This window comes from Mchenga conophoros, linkage group LG19 (genome assembly GCF_057382185.1).
Source record: "Mchenga conophoros isolate Kocher_MC1m ecotype Shallow Benthic linkage group LG19, M_conophoros_male_GT1.1, whole genome shotgun sequence".
In the NCBI taxonomy this organism is placed as follows: Eukaryota; Metazoa; Chordata; class Actinopteri; order Cichliformes; family Cichlidae; genus Mchenga; species Mchenga conophoros.
This window is the reverse complement of record NC_140544.1, coordinates 26098199-26119213: the sequence shown is the minus strand read 5'-3', so window position 1 is coordinate 26119213 and position 21015 is coordinate 26098199. Positions and strand designations below refer to the sequence as shown.

The 21015-nt window shown below is 39.0% G+C and overlaps 2 protein-coding genes across 3 annotated transcripts in view; one reads left to right on the top strand and one right to left on the bottom strand.

The window, feature by feature from the left end:
- The window catches only part of cnksr1 (connector enhancer of kinase suppressor of Ras 1), a 28996-nt gene extending 8072 nt beyond the window's left edge, over positions 1–20924 (bottom strand). For both annotated transcript variants that reach the window (XM_085258072.1, XM_085258073.1), the window contains exons 1-10: positions 20687–20924; positions 19581–19738; positions 16742–16944; positions 16516–16600; positions 8130–8171; positions 7880–7999; positions 5985–6044; positions 2921–2989; positions 2587–2712; positions 983–1083 (exon numbers count right to left, since the gene is read on the bottom strand). In XM_085258072.1, the coding sequence (XP_085114198.1) occupies positions 983–1083; positions 2587–2712; positions 2921–2989; positions 5985–6044; positions 7880–7999; positions 8130–8171; positions 16516–16600; positions 16742–16944; positions 19581–19738; positions 20687–20738 (1016 nt within the window). In that variant the 5' untranslated portion in view covers positions 20739–20924. The remainder of the gene's footprint in view (positions 1–982; positions 1084–2586; positions 2713–2920; positions 2990–5984; positions 6045–7879; positions 8000–8129; positions 8172–16515; positions 16601–16741; positions 16945–19580; positions 19739–20686) is intronic.
- Positions 20706–21015, top strand: part of rps6ka1 (ribosomal protein S6 kinase a, polypeptide 1) — a 52156-nt gene continuing 51846 nt past the window's right edge. Inside the window, exon 1 of the mRNA XM_085258076.1 lies at positions 20706–20886. Within this exon, the coding sequence (XP_085114202.1) occupies positions 20737–20886 (150 nt within the window). The 5' untranslated portion in view covers positions 20706–20736. The remainder of the gene's footprint in view (positions 20887–21015) is intronic.

The window sequence follows — 21015 nt, the reverse complement described above, 5'->3', positions numbered from 1 at the left end:
CAGATCAGTATTCAACTTCTCATGCATGTATGCAAACAAAGTGATTGACAATTTTTTTTAAAAAGCAAAAAAGAATATTTAAATTCAGAAAATATTAGACAATTGGCAAAAAAAATTTTTTTTTAAAATCAGTTTTAGACGTCTGTCTACAATTTTGCATATTTTATTCAATTTTGCATTGTTTGCATTCTTGTTTATGTATTTTTTTAATCTTTCATTCTTATTCTCAGGCATTTAGGCGATGTAATGATACCTTTCTTAAAGCATTCTCACTTTTTGGATTGCTAAATATGGCCAAACTATTTGTGGATTGTGCCTCGGGTGTATGCACAAAACCTCTTCTTTCCATAGACAAAAATCGAGATGTTAATGTTTAAACCATGTTTTCATGTACATCGTGTCTGAAAACAAAAGTTTGGATTCTTTATCCTTTTGGGGCCCAGTTGCGGGACATTACATTTGACTTACTACTCCTTAATAAAGTATTTTAAACTTTGTTGAGCAGTGGTGACTTTATTGTGTTATTGGGTTAAGGTTTTACAATGTGGTGACCCAGAAAGATCAAACGTTGTTAAGCTGAATAAAACACAATGAAAGCAGGAAAAAACAAAATCGCAATGTTTTTGGTGAGAAAATAATGCTGAAGGAAAAAGAGCCACCCGTCTGGGAGCCATTGTTATGCTGCTGACTAATGTTACAGCAATTCTTCTAAGCGATTCCTTTTTAATGTTTACTGAGGGGGCAAATGCACGTGTTCTAAATTGGGGGGTAGAAAGGTTTATATTTCAGATGGGATTCCATGCATCCCCTCAGAAATCTACATCTATAATTCTAACTTTAAATGGAGCTTGGATTTCTTCTTGATGTTTATTTTAGAGACAAACCCAGGTGCTGCTGTATGGTTTAGAATATTAAACACAAGTAGCAGTTCCATCTTATTAAAGGACAAGCAAATGAATGCCCTCAACTGAAAGACAAGGACCTGACAGATGCTGCCACTCTCTTGAGTAATGAATGCCGTGGACCCTCTTGATCGTCCTTTTCTTCTTCCTCCTCTGACTTCTCCTCCTTGTCCTCTTCTTTCTGAAAACACAACAGCGTGTGAGTGTGCAGGTTGAACTGTCTGCATTTAGGGGTCGGTGGAGGGTTAAGAAGCTGGATGTCACGGTAGACTCTAATTGCAACCTTCTCCTAGGCTCTGCCATCTGTGTGCTCTGTGGCTTAGCAGACAAGACGGCAACGCAAACAAACACACACACACACACACAGACACCGCGTGCACACAACTCTACACACACAGCCGGCGAAGTTCTTGGAAGAAAAGCAGGGCATCTTCTGAGGACAATATGGAGTTTATACACTCAGCTGATTCACATCTTTTAAATGTTTTTCTCACCCTATGCCGCCAGCTAGATCTGAGATTAGCACGGTGATGGTCACGAGGGGGGTGTGAAATGCTCACAGTGCGTGCGTGCATGCGTGCGCGTTTGTATCAGATGCAGTGTGTAATTCAGGGTGTTGTTCAAAGACAAACAACAGTTGGCATGGTGACTACTGAGAGTGCGCAAGTGTTTATGGAAATAGATCCCAAATGAGGTTAAACGGAAATCAAAGAGGGGATTCTCATAAAAGAATCCCCCTGATATAAAACAATCAGGTTTCTAAGAGAGGATTTGATGCTCAACTCTCACCCCTGGATGTAATTATCCTAAAATGAACACAGACAGCAGACGCTTGAAAGCAGAATATTGCTGCCTTTGAGGTTTCTTCTGTTTAGCTTCACAAATGATTAAAAGTATGAGCATGACAGAGAGGAGAAAAATGTAATTCAAAAATGTTCTAGTCACCGTGAGGGCGTAAAATGTGTCGTATTAAATGCTGGCATCCAGTCATTATAGATAACCTTTTCTAAGCTTCTGAGAAGGTTTGCTACAAAAATGGAGATTTCCCCCATGATATATCTATAGTGTATCTGCCATCAATTTCACAGCTTTAATTTTGAGACTATGTGAGGAGAATTAAATCATGACATTTTGTGGGGTTGAGCAAACAAATGGCAGGGTCAGACACATTCTCCCTGCTGGAAATACTCTTGTGTCATTTAGGTGAAGTTAGAGCCTGGGTAGAGCGTACAGCTGGCAGGACACGGTGACACTCACTGGCTGTGCATTCACAGGACAACAATTACCTTCTCTTTTCTCGCAGAGGCTCAATCAGACCTCACACAGACTTTGTACCAGAGAGCTTGCAGGGTAAAGACCATTAAAAATATTAGAGCCAACTGAGCTGGACATTTGTGTTCTCACATACAGCTCCCGCAGATGTCTAGAGACGTTCAGGGCCACTGTGTGAGTGTGAAAGTAGCTTGAGACGACATTGTTATAGATTCTGAAGTGTTATTCACAGGCCTTAGCATAATTTTCCTGTGAAGTCTGTTTTCCAAATTATGTGGAAAGTACAAGTATTGTATAATATATAAAAAGGTAAATACATTGGGGCTTTTTTTTTAATTCACTGACTATTTTGAAGAAAGTACAGTTTGTGGAGTGAAGAAGTGAGTGGAGGAGGATTTTAATGAGCCCGGACCTGTGTAGAGATGAGCGGGGCTGAGTTGTTGCGTTGCACTGATCCAGGGATCTTCTTCAAGACGAGAGTCACCCCACTGGGATTCTCACGCAGCTTCTTCACAAGGTTAACTCTGCTCCAGCCCACCTGAGGCAGCAACACCGATGGTTATTTCACCGTGAAGGTTATTGTATAAGACACTCAGACTTTGCAGGAGGAGAACTGTCTCAGACTAACAGGACCACACACACACACACACACACACACACACACACACACACACACACACACACACACACATATTTATAGTGCAGAGCATTAGGCCCTTAAGTGCTGTATGTACGGTATCACTCACCACTATTTGATCATTGACTTGGATCACTTCATCTCCAGCCAAGACCTTCACGTAGGCATCAGTAGAGGGCTGCAGAAACAGAGAAAATCAACACAATCAACACATCTATATTTGGGTTTAAACAAACCAGATATAGATTTCAGCAATTACACGATTTGTTTTTCACAGACAGCGGCATAAATTTGTAATTGGCACTTAAAGTAGTTTGTTTTATTATGTTTTCTTGTTGTGTGATTTTATTCAGCCTTTGTGAGTCGGGAATAGGGAGAGTTCTGTTCTTTGTTTGGATGTTAGATTAGATACAGTATAGTATTATATTATATTCTGTACTATATTATTATAGTATATATATTATACAGGTGCAGCGACACATTGTGCATTTCTATTAATACTTGTACTTTTATTACATATTCCCCTATCCCCCTCCCACTTATATATGTATACTTATATATATACATGTACACCACATATAACATAATAACTTTAAAAAACACATATAAAAATGCCGAACCCATCTAATTTATATATATGTATATATACATATATACATATATATACATATTATAATGCAAAAGTCTTAAGGTTTACAATTCTTCAACACAACCTGAACTCTTGTAATTTCTTTAAGCAGTCTTCTTGAAGGACATTCAAAGCTCATCTTTAGATGTTTGCATGTTTTAGTTAACTTTTCACCAATTATTTTGTGAACTTAAAAAAATAAAAATTAATAATAAAAAAATTAAAATAAAATAATAATAAAGAGGTGCTATCTTTACTTTTAGTACTTGTTTATCTTGTAAAAAAATCGCTGATGAAACTTTGACGGACCTGTTTATTGAGACTATTGAGAGTCAACTTCTTTCAAAAGTTTTAGTTTTTATTAGAATATCTGTACTAACTCAGACTAAACTGTGCATCCTGCATATGTGCCTCCATGCAATAAAAGGCTAAAACGAATATCGAAATTAATAAAAACTCAACAAAAACTAAACATTTTCAAGCAATAAAAACTGAACTGAAACAAGCAACGCAACTCTGGAAGCTAACTCAAAGTGGAATAATAAAAACTAATTAGAAACTACAAAACCATTATAGCTCTGATACACAATCACAGTTGACCTGTTCACCTTATCTCCTTCTCCATAAATTTCTAACTTGCATTTATCACTCCATAAAACCGTTGATACTGATGTTCAGTCCAACTCTTGTGTATTGTGGTTTACTGTAACGTTGAAAGACCTTCAGAAAACCAGGAGAACCATTGATCAAAACCACTTAATTAGTCTGGCTCCTTTGGAAGCTATCTATAAAGTACATCATCTATGTTTATCCTGTAATGTGTATTCAAGTAACCAGACAGAAGTTGTGTTTATGGCTTCCTATCCTGGTACATTTAATTCAATATGATGTTATCAGTTTGTGAGGAATATTTCAACAAATTTCCATAAAATAATGTTTAAGGGTCAAACAACTAGACAGAAATCTCAATATATGGACACTCCAATAAATTAAATGCATACAGCATCATATCTGTGCAAAAATCAAGCATTGCTGACTATGACTGAATAAAACTATAAATATTGTTTGTGACTGCATTCATAATATAGCAAATTTGAGACTGAATTCGACATCAGACAGTCTGCTGATATTGTGAAGGTCGATATTGTGATTATAAGCCAAGGCCCTGTCTGTGCAAGGCAGTGCATGGATCCTTCCCACATTCATGCAGTTTATCTGTATTTGTGGACAGTGGCCATATCTCTTATTAGCCGTCAGCCACAGCAATGTTACAAGTAGCAGGGGAGCCTTTGAGGTTGACATCATGGAAAAATAACATCTTCATCTTTCTGCCCCTCTCCTCCTCATCCTTTCACAAGCCCTTCTTATTTTCACTCATAAACACTCCCTCATACATTTTATAAGCTCCCAATACAAAGGATCTTTGGCTTTCTCAGAAATTCGTTCATCTGCGGCGCATCCATTAGATGATTTCATTTTTCTCAGAGAAGCTTTTATCCACATCAAAAGCCAAATGGTTACAAAGTAAAGCTAATGAAGTCCACTATTGTAATGTAATGCACCACATGTACCAGATCTCCCTGTTGTTGCCTCCAGTTTCCCGCTCAGCTACAGCCGGTGTTTAACTGAATATCTGACACACATAGGAAAATCCTGTGAGTCACAATGTGTTATAAACTTGTTTACATCCAGTCTTACTTATGGTTGGAACAAGCAGCCTTGTAGAGATTTAAAAATAAACAGTATGCCAGTATTTGCAGCACGAGGACTGATATTGGTGTCAGTTTCGGCGACAGCGAAGCAAGGAAAGATAAGCCAGCAGCTAAAAATAATACCTCACGCAAAGTACTTCCAAGGGGATTTCTGCCTGGTAGAGAACTAATGTTTCCACAAGAAATCGATGAAAATCGTAATTTTATACTTTAACTGTGCAGATGAGAGGATAGCCTGATTTAGATTCTGCATGTGACTTTAAAAAGGAAAAAGAGGATGGTGTAGTTTTATGAAATCAGATAAAAGTTTCTTTTTTAGAAGAATCAAAAACAAGAAACCAAATGATGCTCGTGTTTTATTTTTGCTTTTCACAATTGGAAATATACTTCCAGTTCCTTCTAGATAAGAAACTCAGACAGACTTGTGCTATTCTGTCCTAAGCAGAACAAAACCTTCTGATAGAAGAAGTGTAAATGAGTATGAAAGTGTCAGCTCCTGCAAAAATATCTGGCAGAGCTCAGCATAACACGACGCTATCATAATGATCCTTTTAAAGCAATAAATCCCATCTGCTATATTTTCCTGCACTTGTAGCCAATCAGTGAGTACACATATACATGAGTACATGTTAACAGAGCTGGTTAAGAAATATAGAGGCACTGTAAAGAATCTGCACGGGGCTCTTGTAAAGAGACAAACTGTTGACAGGTTGGTTTGAAGTTCACGATAAGTGGCTTGCTTACGAGCACTTGTGAGGCAGCGATGGTTAACAGTGTGTGGTTTGATGGCTGAGTCAACAATGAGGAAAGAAAAATAAAGGCGAGAGTCTGACCTCAGCGGCAGTTCCAGTCACGTAGTGGTTGCTGGAGTTGGTGGATGTTATCTCGATGCCCTGAAAGAAAGCAAAAAAAAGGAAAAATGTTACGTACTTTTCCGAGTGATAAATTTATGAACTTTGCCACACAGAATGTTAATTTTGCACATCGCTGAATCAGAATGATTCACCGTAATGGACAGATAAATTTACTGCGTCTTCTTGCCGTCATTATCAGATTATGTACATAAAGATATTGGTGTCAGCCTCCACCTGTCATCTTGCTGTGACTGATCATTTTAATATAATGGGCGTATGGGGAGACAAATAATTGCATTCCAGAAAGCCCTGATCACATAATAAATACGTATCACGACAGAAACTGTGGAAACATGAATGGAGTTGATCCATTTTTGACTAAAAAGCTCAAAAGTGATTTAATAATTAAAAGGCACATCAGTGCTCACATAGTCCTCTTCTACTCAGTTTGAGCTTTATTACTGCAAACCTCATTCACCCATTCACGTACACATTCATAAAAGTACTTTTTTTTTTAAAGCATGTGCACTTTGAACCTAACACTCACACACTCACATGGATGCATATGGGAAAATTCTTGGTTCGGTATCTTGCAGACTGGAAGAGCAAGGAATCAAACCACCAACCTTCTGATTAGTAGACGACCTCCTGAGTCACAACCACCAATAAATCAAATTATTACATTTATAGATACATTTAATAATTAAACGCACTGTAGTTTGGAGTAAATACGGTCCAAGTGTGGATGAGAGTGATGACTAAAGCATAATGAAAGAGAGAATTGCAGAACGCAGCAGTAATTATCTGCCTTTATAATCAATGAAAGCTGCAAACAGCTTCATTGTTCAATAAATGTTTTCAGTGCTTAGAAATAAATAGTCCATTTTAATAATATGCTTAGAAAAAGCCATATTTAGTTTCTTTCTTAAGTCCAAAAAATATAAATCTACCTATAATGAACACTAGGAGCCAGACTGAGTCACTTTCTCTTAGTCATGTACTGCAAACAATTTGTTTGTTACTGACAGAAATGTGAATTTGAGAATTTATTTTTTTGTGTGCTTTGGACTCGTGTGCACGTCATGACTTGAGCGGGTATACGTCATACTGGCTACACTGAAAGTGCATAAAATCATCATCCTTCCTGTCCCTCACTTCCCTTGGTTTCTCTTTTTAGTTCTCGTTACTCTTTAATCTGTCGACAGGCAGAAAGCACTATTGCTGACGTGCTCCAATCAATTTCCCTCCGTCGAGGACAATCAGTTTTTGACGCTCGCTGTTAAGCACAAATCACAAAAGGGAAGGAAATTGGTTAAACGCATTTCTCTGTAGGGATTAAAATGAAACTAAAGGGACACAAGATTACGTAAATCACAAACAAAGATGAGAGCTGTAATTTTACTACTTGATGTTCTGACTTGGAGGAAAAAAGAGAAGAAGCGGCACAAAAAGTACACAACTGAGATAGGAACAGGTACAAGGAGAACCTTGAGTTAGATGGAAGAAGTGGTGATGATGATGGAAACCATCGGGTAATGATGAAGACAGGAAATGAATACTGAAAATAAAACAGCGAGAAAAAAGTAGGACAAAAAAGGGAAGTGAAGAAACAGAGAGATGAGATTTGAAAAGTAGGAGACATGGATGATTAGGAAAGTGGACCAGAGGAAAAACTTTAGCGAGTGAGGTTTAAATTCAAGAATGAGTATAAATAACTGGATTTAATGCACTAAATCTAAAGTTACCTTACTCCTTTTTAAACATGTACACATATGTTTTCCTTTGTGTGCCATTAGAAACAATACGTCCTCTCAGGAGTTCTAAATTCAATGAAGGCAAAAATTCTACAGTTATAAAGCGAAAGATGTCTTTACCAGCTGATCACCGGGTGCCACGGGTATCAGTTCGACACTCTCTAGCTGAGCGGTGTGATTGAGGAGCGCTTCGGGGCAGCAGTTCAGGATCTCGTCACAAACCGCCACCAACTGACGGCACTGAGGAAAGAAACACGTGCCATTCAGAATATCTCATTTACTTCATAGTAAAACAAAGGACAGCAAAACAGGTTAAATTACTCCAAGGCACAATGAAACGGACGAACATAGAAATAAGTGAGAAACTTACGACAGAGATGATGTCCTTTTCTTTTTCGTAGCCAGTGCTGTTCTGTTGGATGAATTAAAAGAAATGATATGAGCAGAAGGCTGACCAAATGACACCCTGTAGCCTATGTACGACATGCTAATGTTATTGATTTGTGGAAATGGGACAGTTTGACTAAAAACCCATGTCCCATTTCCTCTTCACAGCATGAGTCAGGAAGTGAAAGGCCTCGGGTTTTTAGAGGACACAGAAGCATCCCTGGAGATCTTTAGTGTGTTTTTTCTGGCTTTCTACAATGAATGAATGTTTGCTCTTCACATACAGACGAGTCAGTTATCTTTGGATCAGATCTGCACAATATTCTTTTAGAGTCCACCTATTCTGTTGTGTCATCCAGTTTTAAGCTTTATCTAATTTTTTTCCTGTAATTTTATCCTTGGCCTTGATACCATGATGGCAAACAGGCCCAAAAGGCCCCACACTGTGCACTTAAATGGCACATTTTTACCACAGCAGTCTTTATGATGATTCTCATTCACCTATTCAGCCATACTTGGGGCTGCGATTGGTGGACAACCCACTGAACCACATGAGCCACAGCTGCCCCTATGCCCATGCTGATATTCAGCTCCCCTTTCCTATGCTAAACGAAATGAGTTCTTTCAATATAACTGAAACTTTAACAATTTAAAAGGTCCAGTACTCGTGGGTGCACAGGATTTTTTTTATTATTATATTATAAAATTTGCAAATGGCAGACTTATAAAAAGAGATATTCCTCAACTCCAGCCTTTTATTTGATTCGCGTCAGCAGATACGTTTTGTGAGGAGAAAATTGAAAATCTCTGACGAATATCAAAGTGGCCTTGGCCTTGTTTGCGCTGTTTCATTTTTCAGATTTCTTGGCGTTATTACCCAGGAGTTCACATACTGTACTAAACAGTACACACTCTGCTAATACATTTCTATCCAGAGTGGGTAACACACTGATTTGTTGCTCATAACTGTCACGCAAGATGAACCCATCTTTTAAGACAAATGCTCTCGTTTACTGTACATGAAACATTGCAAACATTATAATGTTAATATTACAAACAGATCATCTAAACATGCACACATGCACGCACAGACATACACACAGTCAGTATCACAGTTACTAGAATTCATGCGACAGATGTATGTTGGCTAATCTCTGGTTTCTGGGATGAGGGTGTTAATAACGCCTTCCTATGAGCTTTCCTGCGAGGTAGCTGAGTAGTCCTGGGAGCTAAAGAAACAAGCAGAGGCTTTGAACAATGGAGGACAAATGAGGGGTTAAAGGTGAATAGGGCATATGTTTGCACACCATATAATATTCACTGACTCGTCTAATGCCACACACTATTACTGCCCTAAGCTAATTTGCAATGGCCAGCGATGTAATGGGTTACATAACGGATTGCAAGGGGAAACTAATCCCTGTGAAATGTAGCAAGGGATCAACAGTGAACACGGCTGGATTTCTGGGCTAATTAAAGGCTGCGACACAAGGCTGCAGGGAGAGGTACGACGTGATTACTGGCCAGTTCAACTGGTCCGCTTGTGCTTGTGTTCTTTGTATGCTGCTATTCCCCGTGGGGATTACTGCATGAGAGTGGCTGCAAACTGTTATATACACCAAAACAAACCGATAAAGATTCAGATATTCAGATCTTTATTTTGATCCCTACTACGGCAACAGAGTCTTGTCATGGCACATTGCTTGTGAGTTAGGGTGCTAAATGTGTAATAAGTTTGTTAGTTGCTCAGGCTTAAATCACAAAATAAACCAAAGAAAAGATGCAGAAAGCAGAACATCAACGAGTGCCTTGTCCTAAAGCACAAAAGCTGCATCATGTGTAAGTAAGATGCGAACCAAAGCATTATGATTATCATATAAAGGCATGATCAAAGCATTAGGAAAAAATAGATGCAGCGCTAATTTAAGCCATTTGCAGAAGTTTTACATGTCCCTCAATACCACAAGAAAATTAAGATAATCGCAAGAGGCATCTACAGCCATGCTAGAAGGCTTGATACTTTCTGCAGGGACATTTCACAATAATCTGTATAGCATCATTATTAACAATTGGCTTCAAACAAACAAACACAGCTGAGTTTTTCAGATACTGCCTGATCGCTCCCTTCACACTGATGCCTTCAGTTTCGTAGTTATGCTCACAGAATATGTAATATTTACCAAAACACATCCTTATTACAAACACAAGGACTCACCACTGCATTAGTTATGATGTGGTTGGCTGGAGATTGTTCACTGTATCTCTCTAAGCTCCAATAGTTACCAGCTACGCTCCTCCAAACAGCTTTTTTATGTCCAGAAGTTTTAGATGGATTTGGGGAAAACAGCATTTTGTTTGCATCTTTTAAAATGGGATGCTCTGCACATAGACCTAAACTTAAACAAAGTTTTATCTACTGCTGAACTTAAAAGCATCATATAAAAGAATGTCCCCAAAGTTAGGTGTCATTTTATTCTTGAATGACTTTTATGTCCATGTTGTCCAACAAAACAACACAAAACAAAGACAAATCCTCTGAAAATCCTAGAGAACTGTTGCTCAAGAAATGCAAGAAAGTCTGCTCCTTGGAAGCAAAATATAAAGGCATTATGGATGGCTTAAGACTTTAATTTAACATATTTGAAGAACTTAGTTTGTACAAATCAGTGCTGTAAATAGCAACAGCAGCTACGGTTCTAATTTGGTGCCACCTTTCACACACATTATCTGTTCTGCATAAGGTTCTTTCCTGTAAAAACTCTCACCATAGCTTTATAGAAATATGGTAAAAATAAAGCCAAACCAACGCCTCTACTTTCTGTTGTATTTAAAGTCACGCCACAGGTTATTTCCCTTCAGCAATGCAGTCTGTTCTGCATTCTTTTCTAGCTCTGCCAGAATAGGAAATGACACATCTCAGGTGGGCGACAGGTACAGTTTTGCCGTGAAACTCAGCTGGGCGTGGTGGGAAAACAAAGACCACAAACTAACATTTCTCACTGCTGGTATCACACTAAGAATCAATTACGGGCACCAAAACTGTATGCATGGGCGTGTTCGTGCATATAGAAACAATGAATCACCCCTTTCTAACATAAGTGAGCATTGAAATTACAAATAATTATTACAAATCTATAAAAAGAATATGCGAGCTTGTCTGTGGTAAAGACCTGACAAAGAAAGAAGCAGAGGAGAGGAAATGAGATAAGACGTAAGGGGTGGGAAACATTTAGTTTTCAAGAGCATGTTGTACTGTCACTCTCGAGTTGAATCAATTTTAGATCGCCATCAACAAAAGCAGAACAAGATGCCCACAAAACTGAAACAATGAAATTGATGCAGGCCTATAAACTGTGACTTTGCCAACAAAACACAGCAATGGCACTCACCAAGTTTTGAGCAACAACAAGTTTATTCTGCAGCCAGATTCTCAAGCCTAACCTTTAACATTACTCCAACTATAATAGTTACAGATTAGCCACAGTGTAGACATCAATAAATGGTAGACAATCCCAGTTAGGAAGAGCAGCAAACTTTAAAAAAAGAGACACAAATCTTTCTTCATCTCACCTTTAATGAACGAGAACAGTAGATTGTGCGTCGCCGCACGGTTCTGCTGCAATACTGCGCTTAGTGTTGTGCCAGCCTGTCTTAAAGATGCTGTTGTGCAGCCAGTGCTTAAAAAACCTAATCTTGATTCCTCTGTTCTTGCAAACTTCAGGCCTATTTCAAAGCTCCCCTTTATGTCCAAAATTTTGGAAAAGATTGTATTTGTTCAGCTGCAATCTTTTCTATCTGGTCACAATGTTCTCGAGAGGTTTCAGTCTGGTTTTAAATAATAATAATAATAATAATGGATTGGATTTATATAGCGCTTTTCAAGGCACTCAAAGCTTTTCATAGCACTGAAACTGCACTTTTAAAAGTCCTTAATGATCTTTTACTAGACTCAGCTGTGCTTTTGGATTTGATACTGTTGACCACAGCATCTTGATCTTTCGGTTGGAGCAATGCGGCATCAAAGGCACTCCAGAGTGGTTCAGGTCATACCTCTCTGATAGGACTTTCTCAGTGAAGATTGGAGATTTTACCTCTTCCACAGCCTCCTGTACTTGTGGTGTTCAGCAGGGTTCTGTACTGGGGCCAATTCTATTCTCTATCTATATGTTGCCTCTGGGTCTTATTTTTAGGAAATATAATATTAGTTTTCACTCATATGCTGACAACACTCAGATCTATCTTCAGCTAAAGAGAAACAGTTCTGCCTCCCTAGAACCTTTATTTCAGTGTTTCGGCGAAGTTAAGGCCCGGATGGCCTCTAATTTCCTGAATTTCAACAAAAATAAAACCCAAGTGATCGTTTTTGGACCAAGTTGCAATTCTAGAACCTCACATTTTAATTTGCGCAGTTTAGAACCGTTTATCAAATCGCATGCAAAAAATTTGGCGGTTATATTTGACAATAAGTTCACCTTTGAGAAACAGATTAGTTTAGTTGTACAGCGGTCTTTCTTTAAACTGAGGCTTTTATCCAAGGTGAGATCTTTTTTGTCTTTTACAAACCTAGAACAGGCAATTCATGCTTTCATCCTATCACAACTGGACTATTGTAATTCTTTATATGTAGGCATTAGTCAGACTTGTCTTGCAAGGCTCCAACTGTTTCAGAATGCCGCTGCTTGTCTTTTGACACAAACGAAGAGAAATGAACATATTTCCCCGGTGCTTGCCTCACTTCACTGGCTCCCTGTACATTTTAGAATCAATTATAAAATCTTATTTGTGACTTATATTGCACTGAATGGACAGGCCCAGGGTATCTGTCAGACCTACTGCAGCTTTATATGCCCCCTAGAGCTCTTAGATCGGGTGATGTTTTGCTTTTGGCCACACCAAGGTCGAGGCTGGTTCTTAGAGATGATCGTGCATTTGCGGTCGTGGTGCCTAAATTGTGGAATGATTTGCCTCTCCGCATTAGACAGGCTCCTACCCTCAGCCTTTTTAAATCCTATCTTAAAACACATTTCTACTCACTGGCTTTTAATACTGCATGAGAGTTATTTACTTATTTATTTGTTATTAGCTGTTTGGCATTGATGTTAATTGATATTGCTATTTTATTGTGTGTTATTTTATTGTGTAATTTGTATGTTTGTACAGCACTTTGATGAACACCACTATTGTAATTAAAAGTGCTATATAAATAAATACATAGAAATAAATAGGAATAGTGCTGAGCTGTCTTGTCTTGTGGATCATGGTGTGTGTGGCCCGATCAGGTGCTGGGCTAACTTTGGAACAACATCCTGTGCCTTAAAGCTGTTTGCTCCATAGTTGTCTAGGAAACAATGACACGCTTTTATGTGGGTGTAACATTCAGAAAAACAAGAATGGGCACAGCCATGCATGGGCACACACACAACAGGAGGCTAAAACCAACAACAAATGAGATGACAGGAATGTACAGTATGCTCAAACATGGACTGTTGATTGGAGGCTGTGCAACCTATTACAGATCCTTAAAATCTACCAAACTTTACATCAAAAGTCTACACAAGATCTCTTGAGACAGACCTCTGCTGCCTCAGCACGCATGTTTACATACTTGGACTACCCCTGTGTTAACCACCAACTCACAGACTTGCTATAAAAAGACTGGAAGACATAACTATGTTAGATCTCTTCCACTCCTGTTGCTCTTTTCCTTGTTTTGTTTTTTTTTCCATACCTTTTTCAAATTCTGGTCTTTTTGGGATTTCTCTTCTGCTCTTGTTTTTTAACCCTAAAAATAACACAAGCTATAGTTTGACAGCTCTCATGCATGATGACTTTTTCATCCTCTTGCCAATTCATCCTGAGTCTAATTCCGGTGAGCAATAAGATCCCAATGCTAATTTTAAAGATGAAGTAGTTGTGTCCTACAATTCGTTTTATACAACAACAACAAACTTTATTTATATAGCACATTTAAAAACCAGTGGTGTACCAAAGTGCTTAATATTATATTATTATGTGTCTGCTTTAAAACACAAGATTAAAAAATAAAAAATAATTAAATAGATAAAAACAAAAGGGTGTACAATGCCTCTCGTCCTTTGACAGCTCAATAGGCTCCAGCCACCCTGGGCATAGTCCTTCAAGAGTTAAACATTAAAATCTCTTGAGTAACACCTTCACCTTGATGTTCTCATGTGAAAGGCACTATTAAAAGTCTGACTGTTGTTTTTCCAGAAGAAATGGAATTCCAGTTATACTCACGTACCGTTTTATAATGAATTTCCTCAGTTCATCACCACCAATTTCCCTTCTCTGTCCCTCTCTCTTTGCTTGCTGCTTGGCTGCTTCAAAGCAAACTGAGCCTGTGCTACTGTGAAAATCAGACCTGACAACTTTAGTGCGGCATCTTCAACGACACCAGCTGACTACTGACCCCGAGCACCCTCGGGGTGAGAGAAAAGAAACACGCACACACTTAAATATACACAAGCACACAGGAAATAAGACTCCTTTTTTGATGCAAAGGATGTGGTTTGGCTTCTTTAAAAGCCCTTCTTTAGAAAAGACGTCATGCTAAAGGGTGGCCTCCTGACAGGACAGTAAATGCCACAGGGTGGGGTGTGTGATACCAGCCGAGCCTGAAGCAAAATCTTTGAAAATGCTAGTCTGTATGGATGCTTTTAGTGATGCTATGCTGCTAATGCGATTGCAGCAGTACAAGAACGTGTGCACACACGCTGCTCAAAACTGACCTTACAATTGATCTGCCAAGAGTTTTCTATCAAAACCGTTGATATCCAGCATTTATACAATAGATGTGGCTGATGTTTAAGAAGAGGAACCTGAAACAATAGTCATCCTGTTTTCTGGTTAACACATAAGCCCACTAATAATTTCCTCACATGCCTCTGACCTTACTTCACAGAATAGTCTCAGCAGCTCTGAGCAGTTTTATATAAAATAACACCTAGCTTTAAAACACCTGATTATATTCAAAATTTAAAAACAGGAACAAACAAAAGCTCGCCGATAACAAATGGTGATCAACCGGACAATGAAAGAAAACAACAGGGGACAACGCTGATTCAGCTCATAGGATCAAAAAAAATCCCTTCAGAGTCAACAACTAAAATCAATCTTAAATCCATGCTTCCTTCCTTGCCTGCTGCTCACTGAAGCCCATTAGGGTAATGTCCTGTTTTCTAGACCCCAGAGATTGATTTTTAACTACACCAGCAGAAAATACACTTGCTTTTATATCTAAGTGTAGGTATTTTAAGCATTCAAGCAAAGGAAAAAAGAAAAAAAGGATCAACATGTGGAGAGTTATCCAGTTAAAGAGATGAGAACTCTACCTGTTGTGGTGGGCAGGTGTCCAGGAGCTTTAAATAAACCTCTCTAAATACTCAGAGTTCTCTTTCAGCCACAGCTTCTCTCTACTGCTTACTGTCTCTGTATCTCTCGAATTATCTTCCATTCATGTTATCGCTGGAGCTCCATTTTCTTTTTCTCCTCTTCTCTTCTCAACTTCTGTCAGGCTATTTATCTCTAATGTCACCACAGTGCCCAGCTAATAACTTCTCTCTGCTTGTTGCTCTTTGCAGCGCGTCTATCAATCCACACTCCCTCAGGAGTCAAAAGTCATTTAGTAGCGGTGGTGCAATCCCTCTCTCAGTCTCCTCCCCTTTCTCTCCCATACCCTTTGCTTCCCACTCAGCTCTTCCCCCCCTCCTTCCTTCCCTCCCACAGGCACAACAACATATCCAGGCCTGCCTTTCCTGCTACCTGTGAGCACATTTCACCCACCTTTACATGTATCCTATTATAAATATTCTTTCTCCCCACCGCCATTTCTCTCAATCGCACCCTGCCGGGGTAAACACAGACCAAACCAAGCCGTTCATTTTGCCAGCCCTTTTAACCTAAGCGTCTTCAAGTTACAGCTGCCTCCAAATATGCCAGGAATGTAAAGATAAAAATTGCATTACTCGGGCTAAACTGAGGAACAGGGAGTGTGTTTGTGCTTCTGGCTTGCTCGTTTGGGCTTTTTGATTTGAAAAATAAATAAATAAATCGCACAACAGGTTGCAGTTCCCCTTTGGAGGTTTATAGTGTGCATGAGAGTGCTGCTGGAAACATTGTTCAATAGTGTTTGGTTCCTCTTAAAAGTATACACTTTGTGTGGACTCACGAGCACATGTGCTGTGAAGTACTTGTGTTCAATTCTCTGTATTGTAAGAGCAGACAGCTGATAAAAAATATATATTAGTATATATTATATATTAGTTTGTTTGGTTTCTTTTACTGCAATAATGCCATTCACAAGCTCATGCTGAGACTTTGATGCAGTTATTTAGAAAAAATGGGCCTACCTTGTGCACAATGTCTCCCAGCTCTTTGCAGTAACTGAATATGTTCTTGGTGGTGGTGTATGTATTGAGCTGGGAATATTGATATCTGAAAAGAAAATGATTGCAGTTTATATAGAAAAAACTCTAAAAACCAGAATATGCTTAAGAAACAGCAGGGGACCTTCCTGATTTACAATAACTTCAAATTTTAAAAATAAAAAGGTTAGCTTGCTTTCTGTTTATAGACCTGTTGAGCAAAGAGAAGAGGCCTTTGGCTGAGGCGATGAGTTCCACTACGAGCTGCAGAATTGTGGGAGTCAGCTTGGTAGTGCTCCGTCCGTCGTAGCTGTTGAGGCGCCAGCGGGCCTGGATGCCCATCTGTAGGCTGTGAGCAACAGCGCGGTGCTTCTCTATCAGACCACGTAGGTTCTCACCGCCTATACCATAGGTCTGGACACGCACAAAAAAAAAACACAAATCCAACTAGTACAGTGCCCTTTTCACTCAAAAAACAATGTGTTACATTAATGATGTTGAATGTTTAATTCACAACACCCCTTCTTCGTTTCTACTGTCCCTTTACAGTTAACACAATATATCGCTTAAGATACATTTGATATAGTGTTCACAACATGTCCCTTTGACTCTGAACTGGATGGAACCTGCTGTGTGTAGCACATCGGCCCCCCGCTCTCTCGTCATTTCCTGTCGCTTCTATTCGGTGTATTTTTGAACAAAGCCAAAAAAATGCATCTAAAACCCTTAGAACACAATCCTCAGCATGTCATTTCAATATAGCTGTGGGGAGAGAGTTCAGAGAATTCATTATACAGACTTTTTTCTTGGTATTGTAGCATGAATGCTCAGCAAAGGCTGTGCGACCTGCACAAAATCCAGCATTTCTTGTTGATGGAAAAATGTGTGTTGTTTCCTGTTTTGTTTTAAGATATGTGAAAAAGTGACCATGTAAGTTACTGTTGTCGAACATTTACTACCAGCATGACAATTGAATTGTTTATTACCCAATCAGACCTCTCAGGTCATTAGGTGCAGAACCAGAATTAGATACAAGTGTGGGTGCTTTCAGTTTCTGTGGTTTTTTTCTTTGGAACAAGCTGCACGTTCGTCTGACCTGAGGTCAATTACAACCGTATCTACATTCAAAGACAAACTTCAAACCTTTTATTCTCACAGGGTTACGCTTCATGACTCTGTGTATGTATATTTTATATGTAATCTTTTGTCAAGGTATTGATATTGTGTTATAGCACAGCTGTTATGAAAAAATGCATGTCTGTTTTAGGTATTTTAGCAATTGTCTGAGCGATTATAAAGAACCATAATGAGTCATTTAAAAATTCCATTAAACACCTGTTTTTCATAAACTGCCCACATGGATCTAATCCACCCAGAGCAATTAAAAAGAAGCACAGCATTTTATAAACAGTCTATCCTGAACCCTTAACTGCATAAATGATCAATCACAGCACAATGCAATACAAGTGAAAAGGGGAGAAAAGCAAATAGATTACACTGTAACAAAGAGTAATACCAATACATAATAATACAATCATCACTGTACAATACCTTGTGCAATACTTTTTGTAAATAGTCAACAGTGCAATAGACTCAATACTTGAAATGTGCAATTCACTTGTATTTTTATTTTTTATTCCTATTTATTCTATTTATCCCCTTTGTATATTTTATTTATATTTGTCTCTGTATTTATATATGTGTGTGTGTGTGTGTGTATATATATATATATATATATATAACAATTCTGTAACTGTAACTTCGGTCGTTGCTGTGCTTTTTGGAAGTTGAATTTCCCAGAGGAACCCACCCAAGGGATTAATAAAGTTCTATCTTATCTTATCTTATCTTATATGCTTGTCATCACAGTTTGCTGGCCAGCAGCATGAGACGTGACTCTTTAAAATCACTGAAGGAGGAGCATGCAATTGTCGTGACCCACTCACCCATGGTCAAGAGGCTTGTTGGTACACAACCAGCCGGAACACTGGGCCTGTCAACAAGTGGCCATGAATTTTTCATGGCCTTTTCAACACTGTAGCTGGTAATTATCTAACCATGCGCGTGAACCTGTTTGGTCTACTCCATGTGAGTATCTGATGGGTGTTTTTATGAATGAGCGCAGTGTTAGCGCTTCGTGGAGCATTAAGTCCTGGAGGGAGGAGAGGAAGTGGGCACATGAAGCCACATGCACACTATAATGGAAGCTTGAAAAGCAAAGCTTTTACTTAAGTGTTGCACCCTCATTCGCACAGACTTTGGGTTTGAACTGTTCATGTTGTAACGACTAATCAGTATTAGTTATTTCGGCAGTTTAAGCAGCCTGAGTCTTAGGCTGATGTTTACAGGCTGTTACGCCACAAGAGCTGGAACCCGGCCTGGTACTGTCCTCCTCAATTAGTCCTAAGGCCATTCTGGAGTCCCCTCCACACACACACACAGACACACACACACACACACACACACAAACACATACGCACACAGAATTTAAGTCTCCTAAAACTTGCTCTTAAAATTGGACAAGCAGGGTAAATAATTAAGCAGCAGAAAAAATGGGATAGAGAATCAAAGGGAATGCATAAGTTTTTTTTTTTTAGTTGACTGCACGATTTCCCTAAAATTTGCATGCAAACTATTAAGCCCAAGCTTTTGTATTCTAAATCTGCTTTGCTTACAGCTGATGCATGACTAGTCCTTTGATCTTAGCTAGAAAACCAAAGTAAGTACTTTACTGTGATATGTTGGATTGTTGTAAAAGTGACAGAAAAGTCAAGTACTGGCTGTATGTTCTGGCTAGATTTGCAACCGATTGACCAACAGCTGCTCATTCCACTGTGCAAACAAAAATAAGGTGTAAAAACACAGCAGTGAGGCAAAATTATATCTCTGTGCTGCTGTATCAGAACATACGCACCACCAGAACATGATAGCATGATTACTGCACCGTTACAATCCGCAGCATAGCAAAAACATGACAAGAGATACTCAGAGATACACTCACCATCACTGTCTACATGTATTATAATATGTAATTCTCATTGCTCACTCACCAGAGAGCACAGTTTCTCCACAGCCTCCAGTATAAGCTCCTGGTGTCCAATCTTATGGACTCCCAACGCCTCCAGGTCCTGAGAAGTCAACTGGAGCAGGTCCACCCCTGATAGATGCCACTGTGCAACTGGATACTGATGCAGTGGGGTATCCAAACCTTGCCGAAGGGCACAAAAAACAACAGGCTTTAGCTGCACACATGGCAAAAGTATAACTGGAAAAGTCCACATACTCATAAAGTCCCATGCATGTGCAGGCTTGAAAATGGTCTTCTTCTTCTTCTCTACCACATGTTGAGTAATTACGTTTGAAAAAGTAAAGACTTGACTGTGAAACACGAGTAGTTTACTAATATCTGAACACTATAGTGGTACCAAAGTAATACCTGTATTATGTGTATTAACTGTGCTATTAACTGTGTATTAAATTAAGCTATGATTTATGATCAAAACCACATCAGTAAAAAGCACAAGTCAAAAACATGATATTTAGAATTATCTCTAAAGCATGGAAGTCATTAACACTTCTGTATATATATAACTACAATATATCAGTAATATGTAAGGATATTTTAATATGCTTTTAAATACTCAAATACTGCTTTTAAATTAACACTAAAATGAAAGTATTTACAGCAAAATGTACTTTTACTGTTCAAGCTGTATAATATATAGAGTGACTCCTTGTCAACAGTAATCCATAAAAAAGTAACATGTTTATAATTACAAAAAAGGAGCTTACCATAAATAACAGAATATTAAAGTTAATCAATTACCTCAAAGCTGTGCTCAGTTACTTTCCTCCACTACTTTAACACGCTTTAACATACCAACTGGGGAGGCCTGTTTATATGACGAGATCTAAATGTACATGACAAGCATTCATATAAACTATTGTTTATGAGGACACTATTTTAGTTGTTGACACTGATCAGAGCTACACTGTTTTGGCTTCTCCCTCTGCACGGGCCACTTCCTCATTCCACCTTCACCTTCCACCTCCAAGAGGATTTGTGTGGCGATTCTATTTCTAACATTACCGTGCGAGCCAAAGTACCTGTGAAGTGATCAAGGCGTTAGACAAGGAAAAGCAATATGTGTCTCACCTTGGAGCCACTTGCTCACTCTCTCCTCGCTCCACGACGTTATAGGCTCCATGCTCGGAGTCCTGTTGCAGTCGCTCGTTCAGTTCCCAGCGGTCCTGGCCGATTTCTACCTCTCTGGGTGGCTGGAAGAAGAAAAAGTAGATCCTGATTTGGAATCAGACGACGACGACGACGACTGGCACTCCTTCTCTCGGGTACAGGTAAGAGTCTCTCACCTGCTGTCAGCCAATAACACAGAACTGTCAGCCTGCACCAGGAGCAAGACCCCTCCCACCTATCCCCCACCCCTTCCTTACCTGAAGGAATAGTGTGTTTACTGCGGCTTTAAG